This window comes from Brachyistius frenatus, unplaced genomic scaffold (assembly GCF_029030835.1).
Source record: "Brachyistius frenatus isolate BFR_SWC_R1_liver_20210118 unplaced genomic scaffold, ASM2903083v1 Contig_8, whole genome shotgun sequence".
Classification (NCBI taxonomy): Eukaryota; Metazoa; Chordata; class Actinopteri; family Embiotocidae; genus Brachyistius; species Brachyistius frenatus.
In genome coordinates this window covers 7,707,372-7,722,500 of record NW_027210607.1, presented here as the reverse complement: position 1 = coordinate 7,722,500, position 15,129 = coordinate 7,707,372, and the positions used below count along the sequence as shown (strand labels likewise).

Genomic DNA, 15,129 nt, shown 5'->3' with positions numbered 1-15,129 from the left:
AGCTACTGAAGTGAGTGAATCAACAAAAGCACACGCGAGGCTAAAAAAAAAAAAAAAAAAAAAAAAAGAGCATGCTGCCAGTAGTAGTGATTCGATATGAAGTTTTGACCTCGGTGCTCTTCTTCCGACAGCACTGAGGAGTGGGCGGCCTGTATGTCACATTACAGCCTCTCATATTTGTCTCCCATTCGCTTCTGCTGAACATCAGCATATTTAAAAAAAATATATATTTCAAAGTTTTGGACCACAAGGAGAAATAATAATCAAATAACAGCTGCTTATTGAAAACTCAATATTGATCCCTGCACTCTCATTAGGGCCGAGCACCACTTTTTCTTAATCGGTGATAATTCAATGCTTGACTTTCAGTGACAAAGTTCGAGTACTACAGAAGCGGTTGGGGGCCACACAAGTTTCACAAACTCTGTGACATCTTATGCTCACATAACGTTTTTTTTTTGTTCCAGTTATTACCTTGTTGATCAATGGCAGACTTTTAAATCGAACAAAGCTCTGGAGTTATAGATGCACTGAGCTGTTTTAATTACACAGCCCAATATGAAATTCTTATTCAAACAATAGCGCATCACTTTACGTTTACATTTCCCCAAACACCTAACCAATAGACATGCTCCATATTGTATCGTTCACAATGATTTGAAATACTCATGTTGTGATAGTGGCAGTAATCCGACTTGTTGATGTGAGACATCATACTGTTACGCGGGGTAACGGTATGACGTCCTTACCTGTGAAAAATATATATTTTCATACAAAATCTGAATCTCACTGAGTTACTGTTGTCGTTTACTAACGAAAGAACTGAAAGATCATTTTTGTTCAGTTTTTACTAAATGTTTGGAGGCAAACTGTTACATTTCTGCTGAATTATAAAACTAGAACTTTTATTTCATTGTGATTGTGTGTTCTTCAAATTAATGCAATATTTGTCAGTATGTTGTGCTATTGTCATCGCAGAAAATACTCAAAAATACCGAGATACTGTTTTAAGCCCCCCGCTCCCCCCTTCATCCACTAACCAGCCCATTTGACTGTTTAAGTTCTGAGACACTTTGTTTGCACTGGTTTTGGTAAACGTCTATATAATACCCGTTCAGCCCTACATATCCGAGACGATCTCGATCATTCACGCACAAGCTGCTCAGCCTACATTGTTGTTGTCACATACGGCCATCAATTAAATAAATCCCATTAATTCATCCAGGGGTGATGAGACAAAGAAACCATTGTGACGCAGGACACAGCCGTCCTTCCCTCTTCCTTTCTCTCGATCAAGGAAACGGTCAGATCAGTGTTGCTCTCAGTGAGGCGGGTCCTAATGGGCTACGTCTCGAGTCCACTCTGTCAGAAACGAGACAGGCGCAGGAGCAGTCAGGGGGTTAAAGCAGGGCAGGGAGGAGGAGGAGGAGGAGGAGGAGGCGGCTCAACGTCGAGCAAGTGTATGGCCACTTTGACCAATCGGACGGAAAACAATAACTGGAGTTGGCCGAGGGCCGCCACGGCAAGAGTGTAAACACCGATCAGCGTCTGTGAATGCAGACGCACGGCAGCTCGAAGGAGTAAAACTAATGTTCAAACTTGCAGAACTGAATCTCAAACTGTTCTGTATTTTTATCGATCTCGTGACATCGGCTACAATAGGCTGACCCCGGTTTGTAAGCAGTGACAGCTGTGGGAAGAAATGGGAAGATTAGGGAATAAAAATAGATGCCATTGAGCTGTATTGTGAGTCCTCGAGAGATGCTAAATGACGTGAACAAAAAGTAAAAATAAAAATCATGGCTAGAGAAACTAAAGGAGGGAGGCAGCGCATGGGCGCAAGCATGTCTCTTCAGGCGTTTACATTTGCAACTCAAATACAGACCTACCAGCTACTGCATGTTTGATCAGCAGAAAGTCACAGACCCAGTCGACTGATGGGGATGTCCCGTCTTTAAAACTGCACAGTGGCTGTGAGGAGGCGATCATTCAAGCTAACCACAAGGCAGAAAGACCAGAGCCAACAGATCTGAAGCTCTCCGATAAGTGACTGATTTCAAGTAAATAATAAGAGGAAGAAGAAATCCAACACGTTCTTTACAAAAACGACCGACTATTTGGAGTTTCTTTGGCTGATTATTAAAAAAAAAAAATACACGACGTATACACAACGAGCAAAGACTGACTCCTTACACTTTCTTTACAACACAGGCTATTAATGTATTTCAAACTGCCTCCCAGTTTTCAAGTGTAAAAACACAGTAATATGCACCCAACAAGATAATTATGGGAATAGAGTCACTTCAAGAAAGAAAAGACCAACTTCCTTATTCTGCCAATCATCTGATTATTCAACCTCTCCTATTACAACAGTAATGGCTACTGGAATCCCACAACATAAAAGAGTCAGTAAAAATGAAAGTCACACATGATTTGGTAATGACAGGGCTCTCAGAGAACCGTCGGTTATAGAGCCCTGAGTTTTTCCATTTCGCCGATCCATTAAGAAGCTGGTTTGATCTGTGTTGAGCAATCTCAAAAGTTTCTGCCACACGGGTCAGCTTTCGTAACAAATTGGAAACCACAGCGCTCATATATCTACAGAGAACATGGAGGATTTTAGAAGGACGCAACCTTTCATTTGCTCCGGGTCAGAGTACACAATTCTGTGATAAGACTGATTACATGACAACAGCATTGTGTTGAGCGGTTGATTCTGTGCCACCCTCGCTGGGATAGCGGGCAAACAGCTACATGTCACAATTCAGGACCATGCCATTTCTATCATCATGATCTTTTATACAGTATTTCTTTTTTTAACGTATTGTGATGACTCAACCGGGACGTGGACCTCCACTGGACGTAAAATGTTCTTACCAGAAATTCGCTGGACATTTGTGTGCTGTGCGGCTCTCTTTTTTGTGACGTTGCTTCATTGTTAGACATCCTCTGTGGATTATCTTCCTGTTCTGTCATCAGTACAATACAAATGGAGCAACTCCTCCGAAAAGTGACGACAATGTGTTTCCCAAGTTGTGAAAATGAAGTGTGGATTTCTTGAGCGCTGCAGCCGAGCTTGAGAAATATTTGATACCACCGTGTCCACTGCTGTTTTACGATACCCCCAATAACGTGAATGACATCTGTAACCGTGTAGTCAAAACATGAACGTGGTGCAGTACGCTATCAGGGCCATTACTCTTCTGGAAAAATAAAAACAGAAAGTACAGAATTTTATGTTATGCAATAAAATGATGGACAACACCCATCTGATCTTTAGCAGGATTATATGACAAAAATGATACTATGACTCATGTAACCAGTTGTCACATTGACAAGTTGCAAATTTCATTTTCCAAGTTATCATCTGTAGCAACATGCCTCTCTCAAGTCTGCCAGTTAGCTTTTTATAACACGGCAAGCAAACCTGTCAGAAAAGACCAGGATATTTACAAAATATGAGCAGTGTAACTCCCATTTTACCTTTCTTTCACAAATCACTGAGCTACACAAAAATACAAAACCATGGGGACATTTTGTGTGTCATAACTACAATGTCTTTAAGGGCTGCACTAGCATTTAAAATAACAATTTGATGGTGCACATCTAAAGATAATTCAACTGTATTGACAATAAGATCCCTGAAGTCATTAAAGCCATTTCACGTCGCAATAACCACATTACTGGGTAACGGTAAGTCTTATTTATAGTAATGAATGTGACTGAAGTTAGCAAACCCTCGTCTATTCTGGGATGCAGAAGTAGTTACCCTTCAGAGGCTTCTGTTCATACAAACATATACATGACAGGATACATGCGAGTACTACAAACAACAGAGAACACAACAGATGGTTTGACCTACAATGTGACCCTGGAGATTTTGGCAATAAAATAATGGCAGATTGACAACATCTGTTTCTTTTTTGTGTGTGTGTGTGTGTGTGTCTTTATCTGTCCGGTAAACTCCTGTTGTCTTTGTCTTGTATTTGTCACTCCGGCTTCATCAAATGCCGAGCAAAAAAAAAAAAAAAAAAAAAAATGGAGTCCAGAGTGAAGTCATAACCTCACAAAAAGGTAACATAAGTCACTTTTTTGTTTGTTTTTTTTTTTTTGGTTCAACTATACACACACACACAAACCCCAAAACACATGATGAATTTTACAGGAGGTTCGTCCAGTCTAGTAAATGAAATAGAGAGCGGCTGAAAGGGCAGACACCACCAGAAAGTATCTGTGTGAACAACCACTTCTATAACAACATATAAAGTACATCCAACCGCAGCGGACAGATATTTTCCAACACTCCGACATTGTTTATAGAGGAGCACTCCGTATCTGGGACAATCTTGTGATAATCCATTACATCATGTGCTCAGCTACCCAGTGGTACCCTCCCCAACCTCTGGGCACCGTCGATATATACCATTAAATATTCAACTATTTATAGATACGAAGAGAAAGACGCGTGTCTCACGTTACCACCGACGACGCCGTTCATTGAACCGGCGGCGTCCTGCTACAACTTGTGTGAAAACACAAAACAAAACAAAACAACAACAACAAAAGGCGTTTCACGAAAACAATGACAAGTGAAAGCCGGTGGAAAATAAAAGATAAAAGCTCAAAAGTGCTGCTGGCGAAAGAAAACTGATACGCTTTGTAGCCTCACAGGCAGGAAGGAATAAACACAAAGTTACACGGAATGACGTGGACTGTTGCGCAACATTTCCCCACACACCGGGCTCGTTGCGAAGTAACTTATAAACCGTTTTTTGTTGTTGTTGTTGTTGTTGTTGTTTTTCTCCTCCTCTCCGGCTTTTAACTGGAGTAAGTTCAACTAAATGTGACGCTGCCAGCGTTAGCTCACCGTTAGCAGTCGCTCAGTGAAGATGAACCCACCGCTAGCTTTAGCGTAACATTTTTTTTTAATTTTTTTTTTGTTTTGTTTGTTTTTACTATGTATAATAGTACAGTAGCTCTATTTTAATATATCAAACGATAACCGATCTCCGGCGCTATAAATACCCTCTCTCTACTTCTTCCGAGCCTGTGAGCCCCGAGAGAGAGAGAACAGTAACATTAGCTTAGTTGGCCACATGCTGTCGCTTGATCTGCCATGCTGGCTGCTCGAAGCAAAGTCACTTGACCACATTTACTTTTAGCGTGTTCGGAAACACGACCCGTGTTACCGTTCAACACCATTCAATTACCGACAGGTTAGGGTTTTTTTTTTTTTTTTTTTTTTTTTTTTACACACACACAAAAAAAAAAAAAAAAAAAAAAAACCCGATCAAATACTTACAATCATGCACGGCGTGCCTCGGTCCGGTGTGTTTAAAAGACACGTCTGCGCGCAGTTTATTCAGATGTCTGTCTCGCACAATGTCAGAGATCAGATCAGCAGCTGCTTCCTCCATACACGCAGCGCGCAGATCGCACAGCGCACGGCAACGCTACCAAACCCCCTGCCGTCGTCATGGCAACAGGCCCACTTCAGCCAATCAAAACCCCTCCCCTCCTATCTCCCCTGGCAACTGCCGCAGCGCAGGAGCTCCGCGAACGCGCACGCCATCCAGTTTTGCATCGTGCAATGTGCTTTCGCTTTTGTCGCCAGCTGCTTGTAACGTAACCTGCTGGAGAGGAGTAGGTTTTTTTTTTTTTTTTTTTTTTTTAAAATTATTATTATAATATTTTAAACGGGAGTCGTTGTATAAGAAGGTGTTAATGATGGTGGGATGAATTGTTAATTAATAAAGAGTGTGAGCGATCAAGCCGGACTGGGACCCACACACAAACACTCCCGCGTTATTTAGGCTGCACAAACACCTCGGGGCGGAGAGAAAGGATGTGTCACCACACCCAGCCTCGTGACGATAGTGGACCCTCAACAGGGCCCCTCCTAGAGTAAACGATCATACAAGGAGCTACCGTGACCCGTGGATACACAACAGGCGCATGCTGGGTAATGCCTGAGCATATAGACAAAGCAAAGAGAAAGAAAAAAAATTGGAAGAAAAAGAAAAGAACAATAATGTACTTTTCTTCTAGAGTTTTTTTGTTTTTTGTTTTTTTTTGCACATAAAACGTATGTGCTTAAAGTTCTATGTTAAAAGTCAAAATTTCACATACCTGTTATTTACATGACCGTACCGATGTGCTTTTAGAGCCAGGGAGCCGAGCAGGTTGGTCTTGTATCTTTTGCCTAGCTATCTGTTGAGCGCAGCTTTACTGGCCCACTGACTTCACACCAAACTGTAACTTTCGCATAATGGTGATACCTTACTCATCTCAGCCACTCCATTTCATGAGCGTACACGAGTAGCTCTCTGTGGACTGATCTAATAGCCTCTCTATTTTCTTTTAGTGTGCATGAACCCAAGTGCCTGCCATGCAGCAGAGCTGTAAATACTTCTGCACCTGTGTTGATGCACGCCCTTGTTCTTCCCCTTCTTTCAAATGGCCAAACAGGCTTGGGTGGTGCAAGGGTGTTTTTGTGTCAGAACGAATAACAGACTGACAGTTTAGAAACTATTTCTTGTGTCTTGATCCTTACCATTAACATTCGTATACTTAAGTGAGTTCCTTGTTTATCTTGTGTCCTTTTAATCTGAGGCACTAATTTATATACAATGCCTGGAATGTGAAGAATATGATTGAATGTGGCAAATGAATTATTTTAGCCTTTATCATTTAAATGATTTATCTGTACACATATGAAAATAATGGCATCTCATTATGTTCATTCATGTTTCTGAGCCTTTGCTCAGGTTGCTGTGGCATCGTTTTCTTGCGCACAGAGCTATTCTTAGGGCCGGCATGCAGCATAGACTCTGCCCCATTTTTCCCTCCAGTATCACTCCTAGGGATGATGAAGTTGCAAAACTAGCAAATGAGAGAGAGCAGAACAAGATGCATTAATCACCACGGAAACAGCTGATTGAGGATGCCTTGAAAAGACAGACCCATTAGTCTGTGTGCCTGCTATCATGCTAATCAAATTGTAAAACTGTTAAGGTAAAACAACATGCCCCACTGACCACCATCAGAGATTTTCATATTGTTACTGGAGCACTTCCTGAACTATAGAACATGTTGTTTGCCCAGCTGATGAGGGGTTTAAGGAATTATCCTTTGGTGACATGAAGGAATAAAAAAAAAAAAAAAGTCAGAGAGAGAGTTGTGAGAACTGCGTTAACTTAACAGCAGGTGAGAATAATTACAGTAAACAGCTCTTTTTGTAACAAAGAGTGTGAGGGGAATACTATCGTAGGATTACAGACTATGAGAGGAGTTCATGTAAGGCAGTAAAAGCGGTACTGATGAAGAGATGAACAATGAGGAAGCTAGGCTGTGATGGAGGGCAGTGACCAAGCATGAATGAGGGGGCAGTGTGTCTTAGCAGCCAGCCCATAGTGGGATAGCGGTCAGGAGGCCTGCTGCTTTAATGGTCCATAAATCTGTGTGGACTGGCTGGTTTGATGCCGCCCCTGTGAGACCCTCTCATGCGGAAAATGAATCAGACCATTTTTACGGATCGCAAGTGTGGACGCTCTCACCCTCCCCTGCCCTACTGCCAGCGAGCCGATAAGAGCTGCTGCACACGCACAACACTCCATTTCAGCAGGTCTGGAGCTCATAAAACTCTCTATTAGTGACAACCTTTGTTTGTATGCTGCTCCTCATTCAATCTGTCCTCTTGCCTTTGTTGTTCTCTCTCGTTTTCTTTCCTTTTTTTCTCATTACACCTATAGCTTTGGTTTCTGGAGTGGGAACACAGACACTTTGTACACAGGAAAGAGATGTAAACTGTCAAGATAAATCACATTCCTGAAGAAACATGCTTCTATAGGTATCCTCTAGATTCAAAATGACCTCTCTGTTTCCGTCTTTCTCTCTGTCACACACACACACACACACACACACACACACACACACGCACACACACACACACACACACACACACACACACACACACACACACACACACACACACACACACACACACACACACACACATACACATACACATGTAAAGTCACTGTCCTGGTCCTTTTAAAGGATTTGTAGCAGACTAACAGACAACCAGTTCGCTGAGCTAATTAGTTTGAAGCTCCTTTGAAATGCGAAGTGGAAGAGTCATCAAGAGAATTATGGTGTAGATTAAAAAGTGCTAACACGCGTGCACAGATATGCATGCGGAGAAACACGCAGATGTGTATGCATACACGCACCGAGGCTTTGTGGCATTTCATTTTCCCAGATAAGTATGGTCATCGTCGTGACTGGTTAAAAAGGTAGCATTGCATTCACCCCAGGGCAAGAAGGTTACTGCAACTGTCTGTGAAGCCACAGAGGCCACCTGCTGTGTAAAGACATGTAGGAGAAGTCTTAGAAGTCCAGACTTAATTGCTCCCGATAGAGCAAATCGCTTTTGTTTAGGGAGACAGCACAAAGCAAGCGCTGTAGAAGGCTTTATTTTTTTATCTTTAAGTATTCCTTATTAAACACTCAGAGGCTAAATTTATGTCTTTGCAGCGAAAATAATGTAAATGTTACTTGTACACGCCCTCTAACTGTCAGCAGAGCAATCAGGCGTGGTCAACTTGTTTCAGATGCAACACTTTCTTTGTTCTTCAGGTTTGTTTTCCCGGGAGGTTCTCCCAGCTATTGCCTGCAGTTATCCTCAGTCGAAGAGAGTGTTTGCCTACAGAAGCCTTTGTTTGACAATCCTTTCTGATTACCGGGTCTTATGAATTGTGTCAGCGGTGTGCTGATCGTCTGTTATCTGTCAGCTGATAAGTGCCTCTCTTAATGCACAGGCAATAAAATGCTCAACATGTAGGGCAGAGCAATGATCTTTTCAACAGTTAAACAAATGTGCTGTAATTCTGTATTGATTCAGTCTATTTGTTCAGGTTAGATCGGGCAAAGGCTCATATGAACAGGCCCAAAAGTCAATTTGTTCCAGTGGAGAATGCAAGCCAGCATGAACTAAGGACACCAAATTAAATTTGACATGATGAAAAAGAACTCAACTGCTTAATGAGACACAACTGTGTAACTAGGTGCTCAGTAAAATGATTTCTACCATTTTGAATAATGATTTCTACCATTTTTTTATGTTTGAATTTTAATAAATAGGGCTCAGATAATACTGAGGTGAACATTGTATTTTTAATGAAAAAAAAAGTTCACTCAGCAGCACAGACATAACCAAAAGGACTGGTTTTAATCATTTCAAAAGGCCAAACGTGGCCTGTTTCTGACCTAATAAGATGAGCCCCCAAATGTACGTGCATAATCTCTACTTGTCTGTGAGAGTTAACTACAGCCTCCACCACACTCACAACATTTGATAAACACATTATAAAAGACATGGAAAGTAATGGATTACCTATGTAGGTGCAGTAATCTGTCATAAAATGATGACAATGCTTTGTTACAGTCTATATAAAGCTTGTCAATTAAAGACACGAGAACACTCTATTGACCGCGGCTCTAATCTGGCTACGACAACTTTTGCTAAGAGACAGGGAAGTTAAGGAAATGTGTTGTATAAAGTATGCATTTTTACGGTATGTATGACAGTATTTTCAAAATAAAACAAATTGAACCAAATTTTCAGTAAAGTCAGTAGTTCAAATAGTTAAATCTATAATAAACAGATTGCACTCTTTTGCTGGGTTATCCATTACATGATTATGGCTTGAGGTAGACAATCAGTCATGTTTTAAGTCATTACACTCTATACAGTGGCAGTACTTTCCCAAACTTATTTGCGACAGGTTGAAGGACAGACTGCCTTCTCAGCCACCGGCATATGGCAGTTCAGTTGTCACTGAACACAGCACTTGAACTTTCTTTTCTTTTTTATTTAATTGTCTCCATGCTATCTCTCTGCACTTTTAAGCACAATAAAACTGCACGGCTCCCTTGTAAAGGTCTTCAAATTGCCGTGCTATACAATACACCACATGCAGGGGCAATTTAATTAACCCATTGATCCCTGGCTGCTTTATTGCCAAGCTAAATTTTGTTATTTAGCCTTAATGACTGCTCCTAAAAGGCAAATTAACACTTGTTAATTAACTGTGAAGCAGGAGGAGGATAAAGGAAAGGCAACCCAATCTGATATGTTTTGTATACCACCCGTTTTAAATGGAGTCGTGACGTCTGTGGAAACATGTGACTGATGACTTCACTTTAAACACCAACACAACACCAAAAGCTTTGTTCTTTGACACTCCCTTATCTTTTCACAGCATCTGGTCCTCCCCGCCTTGCCTTGGTCACAAGCACACTTTATCTTGTGGGACAATAGTGGTCTTGTGCCCAGCAGTGTGTTGTCTGGCACTACCAGCTCCATAGTGGGCTATGACACGTATGAGGGATCGCTCATATTCTTCTAGCAGTAACTGTGTGTTGGGTTTTCTCCTGTGCATACAGCAGTCCACCTGCTGCTGGGCAATTTGAATTATACACATAGGTTATAAACAATTGCAACACCCTAATCAAACAGGTGCCTTAAGAAATGAATTATCTGAAAGATACAATTGAAAACTTTCATGAAACCACATTTTGGTGTGGTAGCACGTTAAATAGCATCTGCTCTTCCAACTCACATATGAGAAGTTTATTTAGCCACAAGCTAACAGTTAGAAATAGGCTATTGGACACGTGTCTTACATACCTAAGATAAGTCCATGCAATGAAAATGAACGAGTGATAGCAAAGTATTAATGACTGAAATAGCCAAATGTAATGAATAAATTACTGAAAATACTAGGTAGAAGTCATGGATAAATGGTTGAAATACAGAAAAGTATTGAATATATAATTAAAATAGCTATACATCCCTGATAAACCATGGATAAAGTGAGTTAAAAAACAAAACAGGTTAAAATAGCTACAAGTAATGAATAAATGGATGCAACATGCCTAAAATAATACTTTAAAAAGCTGTGGTGATGATGTGAAAACCATATTGTGAAAATATTTAACAAGCATGAAGAAAAATTCAGTAAACCAAAAGCTAACAGTTAATTCAAATCAATAGATAAATGGCTAAAACAGATACCTAAAATGAACGGATAAACAGTCAAAATAGATGGCTAAACGTAAAACATAAATTCTATATCTGATGTAGAAGTTGATGTAGTTAGATAAAAGTAAAAGATAAATGGTTAAAATGGAAAAAAGATTGACATTTCTATCAGTAAAAGATTAACGGTTGAAATAGTTCCCTAGACATAATGGATAAGGTTCGGTTGAAAGAGCAAAAAGTAATGACTAAATAGTCAAAACAGTTCGCCAGAAATAATAACATGATTGAAGTGGCTGGATAAAAGTGAGGCATATATTAGTTATAAAATTAATATCCAGTTTAAAACCAGTTAAAACAAACTAATTTGGAAGATGACATGTCGAAGAAGGGACGACAGGTATTTGAGTTCACCTGTGATAATGGGGGTACATCTGACAAAAAAGGTTGGGAACCACCGCTTAGTATGTACAGACAGAAGTACAGACCTCCCACTGTTGTCTCTGCACTATGCATATAAAGTGAGAGTGACCCGATGCCTGAGGGGCACCATATACCCTGCCTGGGTCTACGGGGAGCCTGGTAGTGAGGCTGTGAGCGGGCACACGGCTGTAGAGCAGAGAAAGTGGTGCAGTGCCTCTCTGTGCCTGGCTGAGCACTGGGTAATGAAGCGTGGCAGAGGAGAGAGGAAAGGAGTGTGTCTGCAGGGTAGGCATGGCCCTCGTGTTCCTATGCAACCAGGGCGAATGGCTAGGTGATGCAGGATGCTGTTCTGCTTACTTGTCATGCTGCTGCCACGCTTTCTTCCCCTCGTTCTGGATAGTTGTCCTTTTCTCCCTCTTTTCCCCATCCTTCTTCCCTCCCAGCGCATAAATGTGAAGCTGTCAAACATACTGCCTCAATTCCCCAAAGGACAAAATGTAAATATTCCTCAAACCGAATCAACAAAATCAATTATAGCTAATTGATAAATTAAGTAAATATTGGTGTGTGTGTGATCTTAAATCAAACAACTAGAAAACAATCACTCAACAAATATTGCACTAAAGTGTTCATATGTAAAAAGGATTTAATTGTTCTCTTGATTTCTGCTTCTTCCTGTCTTTGAGACAGTTGGCTGCTCTTGCCCTTTCAATCAGAGGTCTGGTGAAAGCAGATGTGCTATTGTTTGCGTCTTGACCGAGATACGTAAAGAACTGCCTCTGTGATGAAAATATTGGAGCTGGTTAACTTATGATGGAAGAGGTTTCAGGGGACGCAGATGTGTTCAGCAGCACCATTTATTGCCGCTCGATATGGATGAAACCAGAGATGAGCGATACATGTTAACGCTCTGACTACCACCCCATTTCTAAAGGCTACCCTTCTTGCAGGGGCTATTTTATGCCTTAAAGTTACCTTAAAGAAGACCTATTCGGCTTTACGCTATTTTCCTCCATATATATAACCCAATGTTACAATGTCGGATTGTTATATTAAACATGGCCAATGTTTCAAATAATAAAAATAATTCCTTTAAGACTTCAGACTGCTCTGAACACTCGGTTTACGACGAGCTGGTGTGAGCTTGTCACAGATTTCTTTATATGGTCATCTGCCCCAGGTACAGCACGCCATGAAGTAAAGGGACATGCCCATCCATCCACGCTCAGTCTGTATATAATACCAAAAGCAGTTATGCTTAAGTGAAGATATTCCGATCAAAACGCCTGTCAAACTATATATCGATATAGAGAGAGTAGAAATTATATATGGCTTGTGATTGAATGACAAAATTCACCATTGCGCTGCATAATAATGCAATTATCAGATTTGGGCTCAAACATGTATACACGTTTGAAAAGTTTCCATGTCCAATCAAGAACAAGAAATTTCCTTTGTTAGCAAGCTTAGAGTTTTCATTTCCACACCAGCAAGAGGATGAGACACAGCTCACAGACAGTGGATGCTGCCTCTCAGCAGGTTTCCTGTAAGTCAGCCAATCAGAGGGAAGAGGATTTTTCAGGAGGGGGGCCTTAAAGAGACAAAAGCTAAAACAGCTTGTTTCAGAGGATGGACTGAGGGGCTGCATAGAGGGCCAATACAAGTGAAAAAAAAAAATGGTGTTTTTGAACTGTGAATCATGCACCATATTCTAGTAAAGTCCCAGAATATAAAACAATCCGGAAATTGGGTATAATAGGTCTCCTTTAAGAATTTTATAAATCACTTCCCCAAGCTCTTCCTCCCTGAAATCAGGACAGGTGCTTTTCTGGATTTTCTTTAACGTATCTTCTTCTTCAATGGATCGTCTTCTTCAACGCGACACACACGCTCACTAGATCTTCTGATGGCAACCAAACAGAGGAATGTTTCCACCTCCTCAGTTACCACCGCGTGATTTTGTGGGTTTCCATTAATTGAGAAGTCCAGTGAATAAAAAAATAAATTAAAAAAATACACCCACTGTAGTAGTTGGGTTTTTAACAAAGGTAGGTTGGTGCAGAATGTCTCGTGTCGCGTAATAATGATGCACTAATGATTCTATTAGCAATTCTATCTGACCGCTCAGTGGTCTGAAGTGTTTTCATGTCACCTTTTAGTATTGGCTCAGTTCACTTGGAACCTCGACGGAGGAGATACCAAAAAAAGTACGAGGTATGGACTATCCACAACTTTTGACCGATGGAGTCGAGTCAAGTCGAGCTGAGTTGAGCAGCACCATGCAGCTATAGTTTTGACAGTGTGACTGTCTGCACTCTTCCGAACTGGAGGCTCGGTCCATTATATTTTTATGACCATGGTTGTCTATGGCAACTGCAAGTGGGGCTGGGGACAGCCAGACTCTATCAAAGATAGCTGGGTCTACACAGCCTGGGACAGACCATAAAAAAAATTCCTTCACACAAGTTAGCTTCAGTTATGAATGAAGTCTTACTTGTCAATTTTCCAGTTTTCCCTGTAGTATATCTGATGTGCCAAAAGTGTGACGTACATTAATTTCCTAGACGACTATCTTGAATTTTTAAACATGCTTTTCTTAAAACTTTTGATAAAGGCCTTGGCAGTAACTGGGACATGGTAAAGAACTGCACAGAAACATAACCTCCATCTTAACCAATTGTTCTGTTTGTCCCTCACCTAAGTCTGTCCTGTAAGAAAATTTAAAAATCTTAACAGCAAATCACAAACTAAATAGCACCAACAGAGAAGAAAGCAAAACCTGTGATTATCTTCAGTGAATGATTTTCCTTCTAGAGAGAGCATTACACTACTACAAAGACAAACTCTTAACATATTATCATCTATTGTGCAGCCACACATTTCCTGTGGGCAACAAGTGTGGATCTATTCTTAGCTGATGGCCATGGCTTCAGCACTCTCTGCTCCTGCTTCTCATAGGTTGGACGGGATGAGGTGTGATACAATCCTGCCAGGTCTGACTGTGTCAGTGTAGCCTGTGTCCAGCTGTAGAGACGGTGGGGCCCGTCAACCATCTGTCCCCGACCAGAAGATTCAAGGCTCGGTCCCCAGAGCAGGGAACGAGGGGGCGGGAGCAAGATGAGGTCGGATGGGGGAATCAGCTTTGTGTTGCCATAAAGCTGTCTTTCCTCTCTCCTAGCAACGGACTCCCATTTCCTTGGTTTTGGGCGGCATGGTCCTGTCGGTTGGTGTGCACGGCCCCCTTACTCACTCTCTCTGTCCTATTTATGGTAATGAGCCATCTGCCCTCTCTCTAACAGCCGCCCAAATAGAGGAGAGGCTGGGAGGGGAGGGGTGGGATGGGGTGGGGAGGGATTCTCTGACAGACAAGAGTCTGAGACAAAGACGCTTATCCTGTTGTGTCTGCCTCTGCCAGTGGATGCCTTCAGATATGGACTTACAGATGACCAAGACCGGTGACAATCCTTACACATGTTCAGTGTTTTCAAAAGAGAATATAATGAGAAGAAGGGAGATTATCTGAACTAAGGAGTTAAACAGACTGTGTGTGTGTGTGTGTGTGTGTGTGTGTGTGTGTGTGTGTGTGTGTGTGTGTGTGTGTGTGTGTGTGTGTGTGTGTGTGTGTGTGTGTATACCTGATAGAGACAGAGAAAGTGAAACAGTGA

The 15,129-nt window shown here is 41.3% G+C and overlaps 1 protein-coding gene across 2 annotated transcripts in view; it reads right to left on the bottom strand.

Moving 5' to 3' along the window:
• Window positions 1-6,012, bottom strand: part of foxn2a (forkhead box N2a) — a 20,687-nt gene extending 14,675 nt beyond the window's left edge. Inside the window, exon 1 of one of the 2 annotated variants that reach the window (XM_069690228.1) lies at window positions 5,303-6,012. In XM_069690228.1, coding sequence (XP_069546329.1) covers window positions 5,303-5,417 — 115 coding nt within the window. In that variant the 5' untranslated portion in view covers window positions 5,418-6,012. The remainder of the gene's footprint in view (window positions 1-5,302) is intronic. The other variant, XM_069690227.1, reaches the window with a different exon arrangement.
• Window positions 6,013-15,129: the final 9,117 nt, after the last annotated feature.